A 21,801-nucleotide genomic window follows, 5' to 3' on the forward strand; every position below is an offset into this window, starting at 1 on the left:
ACACACACACACACACACACACACACACACACACACGTATATCTATATCTCTCTATATAGCCCCATTCTGGTTTGCTTTCTCTGACTCTCAGAAGACCCTTGCTCACGAGCAGCTTGGGGAGGAAGGGGGTTATTTGGCTTACACTTCTGAGTCACAGGCCTTTGCTGAGAGAGTCAGAGCAGGAGCTAAGAAAGAGAAGGTGGTGACCTTGCTCTTAGGTTCGTTGTCAGCTGCCTTTCTTCTACAGCCCAGGTTCACCTTCCCATGGATGAAGCCCCTCTCACATCAATTAGCAATGCCCCTCCCCCCAAGAGTGCGTGCCTGTGTCATGGGTACACAGGCCAGTCTCATGGAGGAAATCTCCCAGCTGAGACTCCCAGACAACTCAGGGCTATGCCAAGCTGACAGCTGAGGCTAACCAGGAGAGCCCGAAAGAATTCTCTAAGACTTATCTGCTGATAGATTAAAAGATGGTAAACTCTGTTGCCTGAAAATTGCCTCATTCCTCTCCACGGCTGGAACAATATTTTTATAGCAGCCAAGATCTTTCGGCCAGAGCTCGTCAAAATAAGAGCTTCCGATTCTAGAGTTTGAAGCCTGTGTTGTTGCCCTGTCTTCTCCCCCTGGCTGCTTGTAACCACTTCTTTGCTATTTCTTAATTCTTATTTCTATTTATTTTACTCATTCTTAATGGTTGTCCTGTTAACTTGCATGTTTGATTTTTTTTTTAAACCATACCATGCTGATTTTTCATAGAGTGTCACCTGCAAGCTAGTCCTTAAGAAAGAAGAAGATGTTTGGATTCCCCTCTTCCTGGGTCCTGGAGATGCTAAACTACATTGAATCAATTTGGAAACTGAGTTCTGAGGCCCAAGCAGACAATTACATTTGGACTAAACATTTGTATCCCACAGCCCCAACGTTTCTGGGACAGATTCTTTTAACTTTCCGTTCTGCTTTCTTCTGTAGCAAATCACTTTCGTTTGGTTGTGTGTGGCAAGCTGGGCAGGGTGGGGCTGCTTCACACTGAAGGTGGAGACATCAGCACTGGTAGATGCCCAGCTAATGCCAGCCGGTTATGGGGTAAACCTTACCCCTAAAGTAAATGCAAAGCCTCTGGCCGCGTCACCCAGAGCCAAAGTGCACTGAGATTAGCAAGTGCGTTTCCCACAGAACTGCTTTCCTATTTGGTTTTGTATTTTCCTGGTGGTTCCTTGACCCCCTTATGGCTTTTTGACTCCTTTCTGGTGTTTTCTTTTTTTACTTTAGCAAGAGCCCTGCACTGCTTTCAGTGGCTGGAGGCAACCACACTTCTTCACCACGCTTAACTGGAGTTGCTTTCTCCAATACTGTTTACATTGGTTCCTTTGATTGACGCCATCATGTCTCTTGCCTGGGCCTCAGCAGCACCGTTCCAAAGCTTCCCCCTCTCCTATGTCCCCTGCTCTGATTCACAGAGCACACGGTGGCACAAGTAAAGTTTTACAGCCGAGTCCGACTGAAGCCCCTTTCTGCTCAGTCGCGTATCAGGTGTTGGTTAGCCCTGTACAGTGACCTCCGGCCACAGGAGGCACGTGGACACTTTACATATGGTTGGATGGCTGCCAACTACATGTGCCACCAATAAGATTTGTTTAATGCCTTTTGCAAGCAAAAGCTCTTAACTGAAATAAGGTCATGATCTCTTACCTGAGAACTTATGCAGTAAGAGCAGGTTGGAAGTAATAGTTCCCCCATATTTTCCTCTAATGTTGTTATTGTTTGTACTTAGGTTCTTAATTCATCTATTATTATTATCTGAGTATACTATGAGATAGGAAATGAATTTCACAGGGATTTTCCTCCTGTGTTGACATAGTCCCTCACTATATTTTCTTAAAGAACAGGTTTACTTCCAGGTCTCGGCTCCCTTCCCCTCTGGACTTGTCTTTTCCTGTTCCCTGAGCCTTCAGAGTCTTCTTCATTTCCTAAGGATCATTCCCTTCCCTGGTTTTCTCCTTCAGGAGCCCGCCTGCCCCTGTGTCTTGTGTGGACTGTAGAGTCACCTTTGCAGGTACCGCCAAAACAAGCAAACAAGCAAACAAACAAAAAACCCTCTGTTGGGGACTTGGCTCAAGCTGCATGAAATGTGGATTGTGATATCGACATTTGTGATATCCAGCTGCTGTCTTGGAAGGAAAACAGGTGGAGAGACAAGAAACAACATCAAATACAAGCCAGCATTTCCTGATGACCCCTTCTAATTGGTTTGTCACTGTTACTGGGTGTCTCTCTCTGTCACATGCTTGAAACAGCTCCCGAAGCAGGGACCCTTCTCTCAGTGCACATATCCTCACTGAGTAAGCAGTTTGCTCGCATGTGAATGTGTTGTGTGAGTCTGTGTTTTTATGCGCAGGTTTACCTGAGTTTAATTCGAGGGAAGGTAGATGTCTATATTCCACTTTATTAATAGTTATTTGCAGTTTTGGGTTTAGCAAAGGTATCTATTTGTTTAATTATCTCTGCTAGGTTCACTTCTAGCTAATATTTGAACATTAGCTTGGAATCTAGCAGTTTGGGAAACATTGTCAGGTTCTCTGGTTTTCTCTGTGGGAATCCTGCTCAGAATGTGCTTAGGTTCACCAGGGATTCTCTTGTTTTCCTTTTTATTGAAAACAGCCCCCCCCCTCACATAATGTGTCCTGATTACAGTTCCCCTTCCCTCTGCTCCTCCCAGTTCTCCCTGACCTCCCCTCCCGTCCAGGTCTATCCCCTTTCTGTGTCTCATTAGAAAACAAACAGGCTTCTAAGCGGTAATAGCACATAAAACAAAAGCTATCAGATTGGAGATGGACAAGACAGACAGATGGAAACGAGCTTGAGAGAAGGCACGAAAAGCAAATACAGACGCAGAGACCAACTCATCACAGGCACAGGAACACCATAGAAACACTCCACTGGAAACAAGTGACCTGCAAAAATGAGAGAAGAAGAAGAAGGGGAAGAAGAAAAAAGAAGAAATACACTTATACGTGTGTGTGTGTGTGTGTGTGTGTGTGTGTGTGTGGTGGCTAGTTTTTTTGTAAGCTTGACACAAGCTAAAGTCAGCTGAGTGGAGGGAGCCTCAACTGAGAAAATCCCTCCATAAAATTGAGCTAGAGGCAAACTTGTAGGGCATTTTCCTAATTAGTGACTGGTGGTGGTGCCTCCCTGAGTGGATGGCCCTGGGTTCTCTAAGAAAGCAGGCTGAGCAAGCCATGGCGAGCAAGCCAATGAGCAGCACCCTCCATGGCCTCTGCATTGCCTGAGGCCTCCAGGATTCTGCCCGTTTTGACTTCCTGTCCTGACTTCCTTTGATGAGGAGCAGTGCTGTGATGAGGAGGCATAAGCTGAACAAACCCTCTCCTCTCCAAGCTGCTCCGGTCACCGTGTCTCATCGCAGCAATAGAGACCCTACCTAAGACAATAGGTAAAGTAAAACTAAATTAAAAAATAATATAAACTTTAAAAAAGTGAAAAGTTCTGACATGACATTATGGGACAATGAACCTCCAAAGATTCCCCTGAGTTTGTCTTCTGTTGGCCCTCTACTGCGGGAATCACAGCCTATCCTTGAGAGTGGTTTGTTTTCCCAGGGCAACCCCCTTAGAGAAAGCTAAGTTTTCATTTATGAGTGATTATCAGTTGGAGATAGATTTTGGACTAGGAATGGAGGCATGTGTCCACTCCTCCTTTCAGTTCTAGGACCTCATCTTGTGTAGACCCCTGCAGGTCCTGTGCACACGGCCTCAGTCTATGTAAGTCTATGTGTGTCAATCCAGTTGAGTTAGAAGCTGTGTTTCTTTGGTGTCCTCCATCCCCTCTGGCTCGTACACTCTTTCTGCCTCTTCTTCCACAGGGTATCCTGAACCCTGAGAGGAAGCATTTGATGGAGACATCAAAATCCATTTAGTACTGAATGTTCCAAGGTCTTTCACTCTCTGCATGATGTCTGGCTAAGGGTCTCTGTGTTTGTTCCCATCTACTGCAGGAGGAAGCCTCTCTGATGATAGATGGGCAAGGCACTGGTCTTTGGGTACAGCAGCAAGTCATTAGGAGTCATTTTATTGCTGAGGGCTTTTTGTTGTTGTTGTTTTTATTTTCTAGACCAATATTATTTGGTTTCTCCCTAGGTCCCTCGGCTATCTAGTTTTAGGGTTTTGGTAACCTAAGCAGTGTTGGGTATGGCTTCCATTTTGTGGAGCGGGCGTTAAGTATCAGATATTGGTTAGTTGTGCCTCAAACTTTGTGCCGCGGTTGCTGTAGCGTGATTTGCAGGCAGGACACATTGTGGATGAGCCGATGGGTTTGTGACTGTCCTATTTATGGTTCTCCTTTGGCGGGCTTGTTTATGATTCTCCTTTGGTGGACCTGTTTATGGTTCTCCTTTGGAAGCCTGCAGAGTACCTTCTTGCACCAAAGACGCTTGCACACAGCGGTGAAGGCTCTTTGTAGGCACCAGCTTGATTTCTCCATGTTCACTGAGTTGTGTTAAGTGTGTTCTTCAGAAATAGCAGCTTGTCAGTTTGTGGAGAGCAGTCTGTAGTCTTGGCAACAACATGGGTTGTTTGGGGGTTCTCATGGAACCCCTTTGACAAACAGCTCAATTAGATGTAACCTAATCCCAGTACTGGAGGATTTGATGACAAGAAATGTCCATTTGGGGCTCTGTGTCCCCCATTATTTGGTGATTTCATTTAGATCGCCTTCATATATGTCTGTATTTTAGAAACTTCTATTGTATTAGGCTTCTAAAATACCCCTCAATGACCCTTAATTTTAACTGTCTCTCTCTGTCTTCCCTCCCCCACCCTCTTTTTCCCTCCCATCTCCACTCAATATTCCTATTCTAGTACTCTTCATCCATCCATCTATAACTATGTCCATCTGTAACTACATAGTCTATTTAGTTCCCTGGGCTATACCTAACCTCTGTGGTTCAGTCAATCGTAGCTTGGTTACTATTGCCTTGTCAACTAATATCCACATATAAGTGAATTCATACTATATTTATCTCTCTGGGTCTGGGTTACCTGGATGATTTTTACCTGTGAGTGTCATGATTTCTGGTTATTTTTTTTTAGCAGCTAAGTAATATTCCACTGCACAAATGCACCACGTTTTCCTCATTCATTCTTCTGTTGAGGGACATCTGGGTTGTTCTCAATTTCAGGATATTATGAATAGAACAGCAATAAGCATGGCTGAGCAAGTGTCCTTGTGGCAGATGAAGTGTTCTTTGGGTATATGCCCAAGAGTGGTACAGTTGGCCATTGAGGTAGATCAATATGTGATTTTAGCTGTAACAGCATTTCTTTTATAAACTTTGGTGTCCTGTGTTCAGCATATAGATGTTAAGAATTGCAGCTTCCTCGTGGTAGATTTTTTTTCTTTTGTGTATATAGTGTCCTTCCCACCTCTTCTGATTAGTTTTGGTTTGAAGTCTATTTTGTCAGATATTAAAATGGCCACACCATCTTCCTTCTTAGGTCCATTTGGTAAGAATATCTTTTTCTATCCTTTTATCCTTAGGTGATGGCTCTCCTTGATGTTAAAGTATGTTTCTTGGAGGCAGCAGAAGAATGGATCCTGATTTTGCATCCATTCAATCAGTCTATATCTTCTTACTCGGGAATTGAAGCCTTTAGTCTTGACAGTAATCAATAAGCTGTGTTTGATTTCCTTTACTTTGTTGTTGTGGTTGTGGTGGTGATGGTATGTGTGTGTGTGTGTGTGTGTGTGTGTGTGTGTGTGTGTGTGTATGTACGTGCATGCGCATGCACGTTTCCGCTCTTTTGATTTGCTAGTCTGGGATTATTTACTCCTTGTGTTTTCTTGGGTGTGGTTAACCTTTTTAGGCTGGAGTTTTCCTTCTAGGGCCTTTAGTAGAGCTGTGGTTGAAGACAGATATTGCTTAAATGTGGTTTCACCATGGAATGTCTTACCTTATCCATCCATTCCTCATTAATTCTTACAACTTTTATTTCTTTCTTCTGGCTAGAAGCTCTAATACAGAACCAAATGGAAGCATTGATCCTTCTCTCACGAATCTCTTTTAAAATATCCACTGAATATGTTTTACATTTTCATGTAAACCCTGCTGTTTCTATCATAAGGATCGCTTGGCTTTACCGTTAATACAGTAAGTTGTGTCAAATAGCAGTTTAGTACGCAGTATTACTCCTTTTGCAAAGAGCTGTTTGTAGTACTTAACAATACGGATGAGCAAGCACCAATATCCAGGAGAGGTCCCAGAAAACATCTAGCACATGGGACATAGTCACCTTGAGAAGAGAGGGTATGGCTACACTGATAAGTGTCTTGAAGTATTGAGGCCTGGACATCTCAAGTCTTGCCAGCTTCAGAGAAAGTAGACAGAGAGAAGAGACAAAGACTGGACTCCATGTGTGATAAGAGGGAAGGGAAGGTAATGGGAAGCATTGTGTTATTAGTTAAGCCTTATCAAAAGGTATTTCTTTTTCTCTCAGAAACCAAGAAACCTAAACCTTAATCTGGGTAAGATGAATGTAGACTAGTCTCCAGAAGGCAGAGGAACTCAGTATTGTCGCAAAATCAGCCTTTCAAAGCAGACCAAAGACGTTTGGAATTAATAGAGCCACAACGGCGCATTTCCTTAGGTGGGACTCCATACAGAGTGGAACCGATCCTCCCACGAGCATGGCTGTCCATGCCGGCCAGTGAGGCTTGGAGCTAACTGAGCCCTATGAACCTGTGGTGGCAACTCCCTGAGAAACCCTCAGCTGACACAGAAACTTCTGGACGCTGATCATTTGCTCTGCCTCTCCTGTAGAAAAGGGGGTGGTCCCTGCTCTCTGCGTTCCTCTCCTCAGCTTATCATAGTCTTTTGCGCGTCGTGTCTACTTAAACCATTGTGCTTTCAAAGGATGGCCTTCATCTCTTGCTGGCGGTGGTGAGGAGCAGAAAATAGAAGTGCCTCAAGCAGAGGAGGTTAGCACACGGAATGGATTAACAGCCCCGCAAGGGCCCATGCCCTCTGCAAGGGAGCATTCCATCTATGCTCGCTGCTGCTTCCATTCTGGGCTCTGCATAGATCAGATAGGGATGGGGGAGCCCCAGGAAAGCAGTGGGGTTCAGGCACATGTGGCCAATTGCTTTTTTTTTGCCTCTGGTAAAGTTCATGTTTGATTGTGTTCCAGATTATGTAGACCCAGACATATTTTACACAGTCATCCGGATCTTCCTCTCTGGGTAAGTACAGTGCCGTTGGTTTCCTGCCTGAGACCTCGGTACGGTTTCCCAAGTTTGTGTGAGGGTGGACAGATAGGAGCGTTCTAAAGTAAGAAATATAGCAAGCGATCAAAGCTGGCAAAGTCACCACCTGGGTCCACTCTAGGAGGACAGACCCCACTCCCCCACACACACCATCATAAGGACGAAGGACTCCATGTCTGGGTACTTAAGTGCAAAGAGATTGTCCTTAGCTGCTGGACCAGAACCATGAATCTCTTAGAAGTCTAACTTGATGACAAGGGCAGAAAAATGAGAGATAGGAGTGGAGAGAGAGGAAGGGGAGGAGGAGAGGGAAAATGGAGAGGAAGCCTGCGAAGTAATTGTCATGTTTTTCCTCTTTGCCCTTTGACCTCATGAGGTCATAGCATCCAGGGACCCATCTGGAAACCAGGGTTCAGATCTTGACCCTACCAAACTGTCTCTGCCTTGCTCTTAGACTGCCTGGCCTTCAGAGCAGTGGGGAATACAGTCCTAACTATCCCTGACTTGACAATCTAGTTCACCAACTACCAGAGTCCAGTCAGTTTTTAATGTCTCTGTCTTGTTGGTTTGGAGGTGCATGGGATACTGTTGAGAGAAAGAATCAAAGCCATGCCTAGACACAGCAAGAGACAGACCACATGCAAATCCATTGTTGCCATCTCCCATTGGAAGAAAAGCAAAATGGATACATAAATAATATACTTTCTTCAAATTGAAGAGCTGTGGGGCTCTTTAAGGTGGGCCTGGCTTGGGAGGTTAACCCTACTGAGGGGGTAAAGATTAGAAACAAGATTTCCAGAGAGTAATCTGAAAGAAATAGAGAGGAGAATGAGCTAATGGTCATACAGTGTAGATTCTAAACAGCCCCAAAGGCCGTGTGTAGAAGGCTTGTCTGCCAGTCTGTGGTGCTGATGAGAAGTTGTGAAAGTACTGGGAGGAAGAAGACTCCTGGAAGGAAATCATACCCGTGAAGGGCTTGGGGGAAACTCAGCCCCAGGGTCCCCAGCCTTGCTCCTTCATGTTTCCTCCACCCTGATGCATCCCTCAGTCACAGCCAAATGATGAGATCGAAGGACCAAGGACCAAACCTCAGACCAAACCAGAAGAGCTTCATGTTCTGATAGGTCGATTCTTTGAAACGTTTCCCCAAGGGAACCATTTTGATCTAAGGGGCAACAAAGGCCTCTCTTTATATGAGACCCTACAGCAGGCATATACTAGACCGGTCAGTGAGCCGGACCTCCCTAAGTGGTTCCCTACCCTGGAACCCCTGTCAGCTCTCTGTAGAACACCTCCACGTGTCCAGCAGCTTTAAACACCTGGCTGTTTCCCCAGTTCTGTGGGCCCAAAGTGCAGGCAAGCTCAGGGTGATTTCTGTAATGGCCTCTAGAGGCTGAAATCAAGGTAATCGGAGGGAGGGATGAACTCTCTAGCCATGAGGTTGTTGAGACAAAATCTCACAATGTAGCCCAAGCTGGTCTTGAATTTGGGATTTCTTCTCTCAGCCTCCCTTGCTCTGTAGTTATGGGTATGCATACACCAACATACCTGCACCAGGCAGCTTTAGCTGAGAATGTGACCACAAACTTGCTTCCCAACTCAGTGCTAGCATATTAGGTTTTGCTTTGGTGTGTGTGTGTGTGTAGAAATGATACCTGGACTGCTAGAAGCCTCCTATGTTGCCCCCCCCCACCAGTTGTGATTTCTGACACAGTGACGGTACTTGGAGTTTTTTTAGAACTACACATTTTTTCTGACTTCTCCTTTGACCGCCAGGGATGAGTCAAGGAAATTCCCACATGAAGGTTAAATTGATTAGGAGCCTTAATTGCATCTGAACGGTCCTTCCGCCTTGTCGTATATTAGATCACACTGATGGGAACATCTCATAGTATTAAGTGTCCTAGGAATTCAGTTGGAAATCTTGGGGAACTAATTTTAGAATCCTACCCACCAGTGTCTTTCAAAGGAATCCATTCTACTTCCTCCTTTCTCAGAGCGTGATAGGAACCAGAAGGTAGCTTGGTTTTCATCAAAATAAGCGTAGGGTAATGACACTTTTTATCTGGTGTCTGCATAAAGCCTGTCCTCTGCTTCGCTCCCTGAGACTGTTTCCTGGGTGGCTACGAGGCTGGACCAAATCCTAGAGCATAGCTATAGTTTCAAAAAGCATCCAGAGTGTTGAGAATTTACAATAGACTTGTCTTTAAAATGTCAGTTTTCCCACTCTGCATCCGCCTTGCTTTGGGTCTTTGGTGTCTCATTTGCTTCTTAAAACACATTTTCTTAAAAAGAAATTTAGGAGAGGATTTCATGTGGAAACGAGATGTGTTCCCTTCGGTTCCCAGCCCAGAAAGGCCAGGAACTCCTCTGGGGGAAATTGTCACCTCATTTTTGCTGTCTCTTTTGACTTCCTCTTTCCTTGAAATCGCTAGAAATAACACCAGCAAGACTACAAATAACCTTACCATGGAGACCGGAAGTGAAAAGGGCCCCATCCCTTCCCAAACAGCAGCCCAGCCTGGGAGAGCCTGGGAGAGACTTTCACCTACTTGGTTCATTCAGTGGCTCTCACCGAGATGGCGAGTCTCACACAGCCGTGGAGTGTGAAAGCAGACCCATGTCATCTGCCCTTTGTGCTGCAGTTTCCTGCATCAGCGTCAGCATGGCTGGCTATAGCAAAGCCACTCCAGTGTGTGCTGGAGGGACACTTCCTGATGTGTTCTTGGCCTCCGCCATATTGGATAGTTCCCTTAGGCTAGCTGGACCCTTTCAAGAACTTGGCTTGAGTCTTCCGGTGGTATCATACTTGAAGGGGGACTCCCGCACAGTGGGGGCTCCTTTCCAGATCCCGATGAAGCACAGACCATGCCCAAACACCTGTTTTTACAGAGATATCCTTTATTAAGCAAGGAAGAAAAGTTAAAATGGCTACTTTCTGACCCAGGCAGTAAAACAGCAGCAAATGATCTTGCAGGTGTAGTTTTAAGAGGAGAAGAGAGGGGAGGCCTGACTTAGAATGGGCCTGACTTAGAATGGGCCTGACTTAGAATGGGTGGCAGAGGGTATAGAGGATGAGGGAGAAGGGTAAAGGAACAAGGGAAAGGGGCAGGGGTCCTGGAGGGGACAAAGGGCTGCCTCTGGATAGAGAGGAGACAGACTGGCACGTGGGCAAATGGGGGTTTATAAAGGTAAAGGGGGAACCCCTGTGTTAGGAGGAGTTAGCTATGTGAGCCAGACAAAGGGGACTTCTGATTGCTAAATTTCACTACTTCCATAGCTGGGCCTTGGCAGTCAGACTCAGGAAGAGGGATTAGCCAAATAAGGAAATGGACTTGGGAGTTAGCTAGCTTCAGGAATGTAATCTAAAGGTTTTTCGGCAGAGGAAATGGGAGAGGGCCAAGGCCTTGCCAGGGCCCGCTCACTGTGCTTGAGCTGGCCAGAGTCCCTTCAGGACTGACTTGTGGAATGCTCATTTTTCATTCATTTATTTCATCAAATAAACACACAGCGAGGGCTTCCCACATTCCAGACCGCATCGTACATGCTGGAAACAGCAGTGAAGTAGAAAAACAAAGGTCCTTGTGGAGCTGGGGATTTCAGAGAGGAGAGCAGATGCTAAGTAGCAAACATCCGACAATGTGTATTACCCCATGGGGCACTGCCAGGTAGGATGTAGGGAACTAGGGAGAGACTACTAGGTGTGCCAGCTGAGGTATCTTGTATATTGGGATCTAAAAATACTGCATCCCAGGTGAGTAGATATACCTGGGCAATGGAGCAAGCCATGGGGATTCCTGTTCCAAACAAGGGGAACCATTGCTACAGCCTTGAGGAGGGAGCAGGCATGAAGAATGGGGTCAAACATGCCAGAGAAAGTGAAGGATGCATCATTGTGGAGGCCAGACAGCATGGGCAGGGCTGGCTTCTTTTGGGAGAGGCACAGTCAGGGGATAACCAGAGGTATATCTGTGGCTTTGGGTTGTCAGTACAGCTGCCGAATGGGGTGGGAAGGTGGAGAACAAGGTTGGAAAGAAAGCGTTCAGTGGTGGACCCAAAGGGAAGCAGCTGAGGCGGACATGAGGGGTGATCATCTTGAAGATGAGGCATGAGCTGCAGGGGATGCATCCTGTGGGTCCTCACACAGACCACAGAGACATGGGAGCATGTGTGTGCACGCGGCTGCTCTTCACACAGATCACAGCACAAGCGCTGGTGTGGACTAGGTTCATTATCCCCACAGCAGCCATGTCTGCAACGTTTCTTGCTCAGAAAATGTCCTTCTCCCACTGCACTAGCCCTGAAATTCTTTGCATTGTGCTCAGACCTCTCTGAAGCGCGTTTAACTCCCAGAACAGGTACGGGAAGCAGGTTCCCCTACAACCTAGGGAGAGGCTCAGGAAGGCTTGTCCATTGTGACTGAGCGATGAGAGCTGTGGCTGGCATTCGTGCTCCCTGGGGTTGCTAGGACAATAAGAGGTGGGTGCTTACTGTGTTTAATCTGTTCCAGGCAAATAGTATTTGAGTTAGTTCTTACAATGAGCAACAAGATAAATATGAATGTCAATGCAAAACACAGCTCTTACCTCAAAGGACTAAGAGTTAGTTTATTCTTTGGCCAAACATTAGTGGCCAAAAAAACACAGATTCAAGTTGTCCCCGAATAACATGGCCCAACACAGAAAGGAACGGAAGAGTTTTTGTAGTGCAAGGACAAAGAAAATTACCAACCAAGGGATTTTGTGGGTACACTGATGGGAACCTCAGGTAGGCAAGCTAGAGGAAGACAAGGAACGTGCCATGCGTAGGTCGCACACAGATGGCGTATGTTGGCACTTTCAGCTTTGGGGTGGTAGAAACTCATTGTCTACTAAGTCAATACATTCCAAAGGGTCATAGAGATACAGGGTCAGTCAGGAGGGGTTAAAGATAGCCCAATGTCATTTGAATCTGGATCTTCAACATTCTAACTCTCCATGACCAGCCAGTCAATTAGCCAGTCAGTCAATTAGTCAATTAGAATCTTTACCTCAGGCATGCCTCCCCCAGGAACTTCAGTTTGTACTAATGCCACTCAGATGAGGAAGTCAAGGCTCCGAGAGGTTAAATGTAATAAGCCAGGCCTACCAACTCACACAGCGAGGCTGAGCTTGAATTCTGTATCTTCCCAGGATAGAGCCCCTGTCCCACAGTCTAGGGGACGCCTCCCCTTCTTGTGTATCCTCCCTTCTGCCCTCTCTGCTGTGCCTCCTTCCTGACTGTGGCTGCCCAGCTGATAACCATAGAGATTTGTGGGACAGTTGACCCCAAACAGCCTCCAAATATGGCAACCTCGCTCCTTGGTGCATTTGCAACCTCAGAGCAGAGTCTGGAGAATGTCCAGGATGTTGGGGGATGGGGGAGTCAACACATAGTTGTTGAATATATGGGGTCCACGTGTTCACTTCTCTGAACACAGTGACTTAGAATGACGGAGACACTACTACAAACCTGCTACTTACCCTGTGACCCAGATGCCTTGCTCGGTGGCAGAAGAGAACAGCCCGGTTCTTAATGAAGGTAGACATCTAGATGGCAAAGCGCTGAAGGAAAGGACTCCAGATGCACAGCTTTGGGAGACAAGTTGAGTGTGTCGGGTCCTGTTCTGCTGGGAGTCTGGGAACTGACGAGATTCGCTCTCCCTTCCTCAAACCACAGTTGGTGCCATGCGCACTTCCTCGCTGGCACTGTGCTCGCGGCAGAGAAGAAGCTGTGCCTCGGAATATCCCTCTACACATTTTTTTCTTTTCTTTTTTTTTTTTTTTGGCTCCTGCCTAGGTGGAAGGACAACCCAGCCATGCCTGAAGGGCTGGTCTATGAGGGTGTGACCACGGAGCCTTTGAGGTACTCGGGAGGAAGTGCAGCCCAGAGCTCTGTGCTTCAGGCCTTCGACGAGTTCCTGGGCATTCAACATTGCAAGGGAAGTGGTAAGCAACCATCCGGCCTCACGTATTCTCTCAAGGGGAGAATTAGACAGAACGGGGAGGCATTTCTACCAACTTATAAAACTAGGTATAAAGAACAACGTACTGAAGTTTGTCCTTGCCTAAACCACCAGATGGTTGTGCCCATGTTAGTCAATATCGGAGCTTCAGATTTCAGCAGGATCCTGGGTTCGTTTCCAAGTCTTAACACAAAGTCTTGGAATGGTGAACACCTGGGCTGGTCACTGTCATGTGGGCTTGGGTCCTTAGTTTGTAAACTAAAGGGCTAGGACCTTGTGTGGCCCAGTCTGCAGCAGCCAGTCATGGGCCTGAACTCTTCTAGTACCTTTACCATGAGATGGCCCAGCCTCCCGCTGAATCCCTCTGGGCCAGAAGAGGGAGCCCATCCATCTGAAGCCTCTGAAGGAGTTACTGCTTTGCTTACCAGCACAGAGCTGTACCCTTAACAGCTACACATGGTATTTCATGCTCCCAAACTCTGACTGGGATCAAAATCAAATTGAAACTCTCTTGTCTCATCTGCCCTGTTTCCTGGAACAGCCAGAGCTGTTTGTGGACTTCAGCATTTGATGTTAGTTACTGATTCTCCATAAACAAAAACAAAACAACAGCAGCAAAAACCAACAACCGAAACAAACAAACAAAACCACACATTAGTGAAGGGTGCAATGAGTTTTCTAGTAAACACTTGAGTTTTCAGTATTTTGACTTCTCTGGGTTTTTACTGAGATACCTGTTTCCCAATGTCTTCTCTATGCCCTTGGTAACTGGTTCCACCTGTGCAACCCCTTCACCACAGGAAGCATCTAGCAGACAGAATTCACCAGGGTGTTCCGGTAGTCAGTGTAAGGGTTTGTATGCATGTGTGTTAGATGTGCCTCATGACCCTTAGCAGGAAACGTCATGTCATTCATGTTTGGTTTGGGATACGTACACCCTAGCTCATAGATTCCTGTCCAACTTTATTATCTGAGAGATGCTTGCTTCTTTTTCTTGTCTGCATCTCTTGTCAACATCCAGCAATGTACATTTGAGTATTTGGAAGCTACAACAAAAGACCAACTAGGCTGAACGCGAACCCTATCCAACCCTTCTGGTACCAGTGTATCTGAATCTGGAACAGCAGGCAAAGGCTCCTGAATGCTGGCCTTGCGTTAAGGTTTTACTCCGGTTGTTTCTTTCAGGAGACTTTCTGCACAGAATGAGAGACCACATGCCGCCTTCCCATAAGGCCTTCCTGGAGGACCTGCATTTGGCTCCTTCACTGAGGGACTACGTGCTGACCTCTGGGACTGGGTGCTGCCTGATGGCCTACAACCAGTGTGTGGAGGCGCTGGCACAGCTGCGCAGTTACCACATCAATGTGGTGGCACGTTACATCATCTCCGCTGCTTCCAGGGCCAGGAGCAAGATGCTGAGCCATCCTGCGCCCCACGCCTTGGAGGACAGGGGCACCGGGGGAACCGCAGTGCTGAGCTTCCTGAAGAGTGTCAGGGAGAAGACCGTGGAGGCCATCCTGCACCCTAATGCTTAGCAGTTCACACCCCACATCCTTGTACTTAGCAGTTCACACCCTGCATCCTTATGCTTAGCAGTTCACATCCCACATCCTTGTACTTAGCAGTTCACACCCTGCATCCTTATGCTTAGCAGTTCACATCCCACATTCTTGTACTTAGCAGTTCACACCCCACATCCTTGTACTTAGCAGTTCACACCCGCATCCTTATGCTTAGTAGTTCACACCCCACGTCCTTATGCTTAGCAGTTCACACCCCACACCCTTGTACTTAGCAGTTCACACCCCACACCCTTGTACTTAGCAGTTCACACCCCGCATCCTTATGCTTAGCAGTTCACACCTTGCATCCTTGTGCTTAGCAGTTCACACCCGCATCCCTGTGCTTAGCAGTTCACACCCGCATCCTTGTGCTTATGCCCTGTGGGAGTCCAAGGCAGGACCAGAGCTCTACCTGAACCCAAGCATCCTTTTGCTCCAAAGAACCCCATGTTCTTTGTTCATAAACTGTGACTCCCACTTCCACCCCACCCTCAGCCACTTTGCTTGCTAGAAACCTTTCTGCCCTGCTTGATCCCGCTGCCTCACAGCCAAGAGCTGAAGCCATGTCTCCATTCAGTGGGCAAATCAGAGATACCCAACCTCAATTTAAAAAGAATCAAATTGCCTTTGGGCTTCTCACCTCATCTTTTCCTCCTCTCAATCTCTTTCCCCCTTCCCTCTCTGTCCCCTCCCTCTCTCATCCCCCACTTTCTCCTTTTCTTGTCTTCCCATGTTTACCCCCTTTCCCTCCTCTCCACTCTGTCCCCATCCCTCCTCCCCTTCTTCTCTCCCTTTGTCTTTGACACAGGATGAAACTATATAGGCCAGACCAGCTTCCAGCTAGAACCTGTGATCCCCCACCTCAACCTTCTGAGGTTATGTATATGTACTAACTGCCACGAGCGCTCTTCTTTTCTTTTCCCCTGCTGGAGATTACACCTGAGGTTTTGTACATACCAGGCAATTGCTCCACCACCGAGTTCCAGCCCCAGTTCTCTGTGTTTTTGATTTTGAAAAAAAGTCTTATGAGTTTCTTGGTCTGGTTTTGAGCTTTTTTAGCTCTTGCTAGACTTGTGTTTGAGTATCTGGGATGTCTAGGAATGAACCAGTGAGCCACGTCGCTGCTGATGACAATGACGATAATGACGGTTGCCTCCCCTTTCCCCTCTTCCTCTTTGTTTATTTTGGTTTTTATTTTAAAACAGGTTCTTACCATGTCTTAGCTCAGGTTGCCTTCGACTCAAGGCAGTCCTCCAATCTCAGCCTCCCTTCCCTGCATTGGGATTGTAAGCATGGTCCACCACAGCTGGCTATAGAGTCTCTTAATTCTCTGAGTCCCTACTGCGCTGCTCTACAGAGACTTGGTTGGGGGACCGTCTGTGAACAGGGACAGCCTTCTCCTCCCTGCCCACGCTGAATTCAACATTGAGGGTTAGACGCTCCAGTGGGGACATGTGGATGAGGGTGTTGGGCATGCAAACCTAAATGTCACCAGCTTGGGGACTCTCTGCAACTGAACTGGAACTGATGCGTCTTCCCCACATGGTGGAGTCATCGCAAATTCTATTTTAATTCCCTGCTCTATTTTTAGGGTAATGTTTTTCTTTTTCCTAGTGACACTGGAATTTGTATTTGAAAAATGTTTTAATTGACCCTTTGAAACTAAGTGAGCCAAATAGGAATAAATAGAAAGTCCACATGTTTCGGATATAAATAAATGTAACTGTTATTTTTGAAGTTTCTAGTTCTAGGTCTTACTCTACCTGACCTCAGAAAACTCAGATTTCACCAGTTTAAAGCCAGTTTCATTAACTAGAGTTTCCCCCACGTTTCAAATGCATATGTGGACACACACACCTGCACCAGACTTTCATTCCATTGTCCCATCTAGGAGGGGAGCATCAGTGAGGACCATTTGATCATTGCCCAGCCTCTTCTAAATGCTTGGCCCCTGCAATGATCCAGATCAGGTGGACCTAGCATCCCCATTCCTCATATCTAAAATCCCTTTCAGGCCCCATGGTCCTACTGTTCCATAGTCCCTGCCACCATAAGGACACAGGAGATTGGCTTAGTATTTCTACTTTTCAGTACCTGGGGGAGAGAGAGAATGCTAGCTCCAAAAGAGGGCTCAAGTCAGGTCCTACCCCAAGGCTTTGGAGCTCTTCCTGTCTCATATCCCCTGGGCTCCATCCGGCAAAGATTGGGAGGTACACCTGACCATGATAAGGGCTTCTCAGAGACCCAGGGTCATGCTCCTCTGTCACTGTTCTTGCTGCTCCTCTTCCTGGTGTAGGGCTTAGCAGCGCCCTCATCTCTTGTTCTATCCAGAGCCTCAGCCTGAGCTTATAAAGACTCAAAAAATCCTTCCTTTCCACCTGACATCCTTGTCTCCTGCTGAAGTCACTTTTGCAGCTCCACATAGGGGCACAGATGTTCTTATTTATCTCAAATGTTTCTCTGGGATGAACCATGTGCGGTATGGGTCCAGGAAGTATCTAAGAGGGAGACTAGTTACCTTCATGCCCCCAGCCCTTGCTGTTCTAAAGAGTGGGGCCTTCAAGATAAGACCTAGCTTCCCATTCTGAGGTTCTCATTTTTGAAACAGTGTGGTTGGTTTTCAATCAGTCCCATAGAGAAATTGATCCTTGGTTTCTTACTCATTACGAAACGAAGATATCAAGCCTCGGGATGGATAGAAAAGAAGGGCTAGAGTCTGGGGCAAAGTGTGTTGTGAAGTGGGGAGCTCAGGTGCATTTCTCAGGGGTGTTGCCCCTGTCACCAGTGCAGGAGACAGGAAGACACTGGTTCCTCACAAGGTTGTGTCCACACATGGTTGGAGTGAGTTCTGATTATCTGAGTACTAAAGACACAGACGATTTTAACATCCAGACAACAAAATCATTAAAGCCACAAAGCTAGGCAGCAGGAAGGTGCTTAGGGCTCCGGTCTGCCTTGACTCTGAGCTAGCTCTGAGTTGTCCTTCAAGAGGGACACAGCCCTCTCAGCTGTCAAGGTGCGAAGTCAAGGCAGCAAGTCCAAAACCGAGTCTTCTCTGGCTCATTTGGAAACTACCTTTCACTGTTTCCAAATAAGTGTTGAAGTAAAGCCCCTCTGGGAAGAAAAAAGGGGGGGAGAAGAAAGAAAAGAACCAACACTAACTCCAGCTGTGCATGCGCACAACCTTCTGAGGAACAGCGTCTTCCTGTCTCCTGCCTTGGTGACGGGGACAGCAGCCTAAGAGGGTCTTGTGCACACTGTTCTGACCTTCGGGGCCTAGCCCTGTCTCCACGGATGAGGGCTCACCCTTCACCAGTGTCCTCAAAACACAAAGGAGGAAAGAAGGGGGAGAGGGAAGGCAGGGGAAAGGAAGACGGAAAAGAAAGGGGTTGGGATTTCGAGATTATATTCCAGATCTGACTGAAGTTTTTGACCAGGGAGAAAACGCTCTGTACCTGCCCGTCAGTCATTCTTCCAGAACGAGGAACCCATACCGAACGCAGTCCTGCCTATTCCCGTGGACAGATGTTGTATTTGCTTTGCTAACGGAGGAGACGCTTGTCTTCCTTCGCTCATTTAACAGTAAACTTAATAAAGAAGTCGGATTTTACTACTTTCTGAGACGCACTCGCTAGTTAGTTGCTGCAATTTAGCATCTGCTGCCTACGAACATTAAAAACTGATTTCTTGAGTGTACGCATCATCAAAAAATAAATGAGCTTTTTTTTTTTTTTCGAAGTCATTTGCTTTATAAACTCACCAATCTTTGAGGCCGCGCGCCTCTGTGCAGAGCTGGCGTACCAAGTCCATTGCACATTTACCTTTAATCGTTCAGATGGGTTTGTTCCCTCTGCCCACAGGTACCTGTGGGCCGATTTACTGTGCTCCGAAGGAAAGCTTGTGCAGGAGCTGGTATCACCTCAATTGCCCCCTGGGCTGCAACCCTCTCACTGGGCTACACTGCTTTGTAGCTGTGGAGAGTGTGCAGAATTTATGTGCCAGCATCCCTTTGCACTGTGACCCTAAGCCTAGCCAACACTAGAGATGGGGTGGCTGCTGGTTGTGCCAGGAGTCTTGGGTCAAAACTGCTAACATTTTAGAGCCAATGGGGCACAAAGCTTTTCTAGCCAATATATTCTAGAAATCATTTATTAACTCTGCAATACCTGCTGTTTTATCATCTATTGACATGATTTCTAACACACAAATACTTTTATCTTAACCTCATCTGCCAATTAACATCGACAGTAATAATTAATGATGTGTCTAGTCAAACGTACAAATAAAAGACATTTGTGAATGCTTGCTGCCACCTTAGCTTTTCAGACGTGTAGGAAGAACTTAGAAAATGCAACCACAGCATCCAAAACATGAAGGATGAAATCCACTGTGTCTCAGTGCAGCCACTCTCAGAGTGAAAGGCTGGCCACGCTGGGATGCCAGGCACAGGGGTGGCAAGCTTTAGCCACCTCCCTCGGAGAACAATGCGCGGTCCACTGCTCGAAACCAGCGGTCACTGCTGGCAACACCAACACTCGGGTGGGGAAGGTGACAAGGACCACGCAGGTGGATAATGTATGCCCAATCCACTGGTCACTTTTAGCCCTCAATTTGGGACCATAGACTCTTTCTTTAATCCTTTGCTGCAAAAACCTAGGACATTAGAGCGTTACGAAGTGAAACCTCTGTTGCTCGGCCCAAGACAGACTCGACAAACTGGCTTAGACGTCCTCATCGTCTGAAGAGCTGGAGTCAACCCACATCCACCAGCTTCTAGACTGTGCTCTAGAGTGTGGAAGATCGGAATTCTGAAAGAATGGATTCACCACAGCTCCCGGAGTTTATAGTCTACTTCCTGGGTTTGCTCCTGGCTGTGCAATTGGTACTGACCCAGTGAGTGTGGTAGGAGACGCTTTTTAAGAGTGAGGATGGAGTTTGGCCAATGATGGGAGATGCCCACGTGGTCAGTGAGCAGCCCCTGCATGCACGCCACCTAACAGAGCTGTGTGGAGAAGGATGCTGAGCCGGAGACTGGCTGCGACTGTATCTCCTGCTTACACAAAGTCCCAGGAAGTCTGAGAAATGCAATACAGTGCAAAGGACCTGCATAGACCAGTGAGGGTTCTGCTACCGAACCACACAGCCTTGCCCAGAGAATGTCTTTCATCTTATTCCCTTTTTAGCACCTTTCTTGATGTTTTGTATTGATGAAGTTCAAGAAACCAGAGAGAGATGCTCAATGGGTCAGAGCGTTTAGTCTGCAGACATGAGGTCCTGGGTTCAAGTCTCAGGCACTCATAAAAATCCTGGGCATGGCTCTGTGTGCATTCGTGTGTGTGTGTGTGTGTGTGTGTGTGTGTGTGTGTGAGATCACAGAACGGAAGGATGGAGATGTGAGGATCCCCAGAGCTCACTACGCAGTGATACTCTGTCTCAAACAATAAAGCAGAGAGTGGAAGAGGACACCCATGTTCCTCCCACATCATTTTCACAGGCACACACAGTCATGTGCACCCTCCTCTCTCACGTAAGCCTGCACAAAGACAGGCTCAGAACCTCAGGCGTGCTAAGCAGGAACTCTATGCTGGAGCTCAGCTCCCTGCATTTGGTCTGAGAATTTTAATTTGAATATGGACATTTGGGTCACGTGGAAAGTAACTGGACTTACTGGGTACTGTCTTGCACTGATTTGTAACTGTGAAGCTTGTGTAGAGTTTATATGCCAACACCCCTTCTCACTATGACCCCCAAGCCTAAACAACAGAGATGGGAATGGCTGTTGAGTGTTTAGTTTTTGCTTGCAGCTCTGCCTACGTACCACAAGAGGGCAGTAGCAACCTGCAAATCTTTATGGCACTCTCAAGGGCGCTGGAGTCTGTGCTTGTTACAGACAAAATTTCATATTTTTAGAAGCCTTTCCTTCCCTCCACAGGAGCACTGGGAAGACCTTGAGAAGTTATTTCACCCCAGGTGCTGCCTTCAGCCAGAACCGCATTAAATCAGCACAGATGGCTCTCTGTGGGCCCCAAAGCAAACGGTAGTCTATTTGTAAAAGCTAAACTTAATAATTATAATGGCATACAACAGATATGATAAAGGAAAACAATGATAGATTTATTGTAACTGGAAAAGAGTCCTCCCCGTCTCCACGATAAGTGTTATCTGAGTGTCCAAGAAGCTTTAATGAAAGCAAATTAGGAAGAGATTAGTAACAAGACCGGTCATTGGAGAAAAGATCGCTGCTGCATAGGAAAAGCCACATGGTTGCCTGGGTAAGAGAGCAATTAGTCGGGGTTTTATCTTTAAAAAAAAGACAGACTGTAGCATGGGCATGAAGTCTCTTTCTCCTTGCTCTCCCCTCACCCCCACTGTGTGTAACTCAGTGGGACATGTGACCCATACGGATCCCCTACTATGCAAAGGCCAGTGTGTGCCAAGCCTAAACATGTTCCTCTTAAACATGTCCTGAACCCAACTCCAGCTCTGGATGGGTTCAGGGCACTGAGAGACTAAGACATCAAGTTAGTTATCCTGACTGCTCCAAATCCATGCTTCTTCGAAAATACCAAATAAGTATAAAAGAATACAAACTCTGTGTGTGTGTGCACACATGCACGCGCAGTGAGCCCATATTACTTCCTTTGTCAATTCCTACCCAGTGATTAATAACGACAGTGGCCAGGAATTTCAAAATTCTCCTATCAAATAGCCCATCTAGACCAGGCCCGGCCGGCGTCCTGTGGCCGCAGTATAAAGCCAACTCGAGATTCATGTCTGCAGGTCACAGTACGCAGCCCACAGGGACACGCTAACACCAACCTTCCTCCCTGCGTCACCCACCATGACGAGAGTCCCAGTTCCTCCGCTGGGCACAGTTGGGGCACTCTGAGGGCCAACTTCATGGTAATAACCGTATGACACAGCAGGACATGCTCTCTGTGAGCGCCGTCTGTCATTGACCCGGATCAGACTATATGTGCTGA

At 46.9% G+C, this 21,801-nt stretch overlaps 1 protein-coding gene across 4 annotated transcripts in view; it reads left to right on the forward strand.

The window, feature by feature from the left end:
* The window catches only part of Ido2 (indoleamine 2,3-dioxygenase 2), a 44,242-nt gene extending 27,687 nt beyond the window's left edge, over positions 1–16,555 (forward strand). For 3 of the 4 annotated variants that reach the window (XM_087901167.1, XM_085680599.2, XM_087901168.1), the window contains 3 exons: positions 7,198–7,249; positions 13,091–13,239; positions 14,442–16,555. In XM_087901167.1, the coding sequence (XP_087757293.1) occupies positions 7,198–7,249; positions 13,091–13,239; positions 14,442–14,791 (551 nt within the window). In that variant the 3' untranslated portion in view covers positions 14,792–16,555. The remainder of the gene's footprint in view (positions 1–7,197; positions 7,250–13,090; positions 13,240–14,441) is intronic. The other variant, XM_087901166.1, reaches the window with a different exon arrangement.
* The last annotated feature ends 5,246 nt before the right edge of the window (positions 16,556–21,801 follow it).

The sequence above is a fragment of the Myodes glareolus genome, chromosome 23 (assembly GCF_982192425.1).
Source record: "Myodes glareolus chromosome 23, mMyoGla1.1, whole genome shotgun sequence".
Classification (NCBI taxonomy): Eukaryota; Metazoa; Chordata; class Mammalia; order Rodentia; family Cricetidae; genus Myodes; species Myodes glareolus.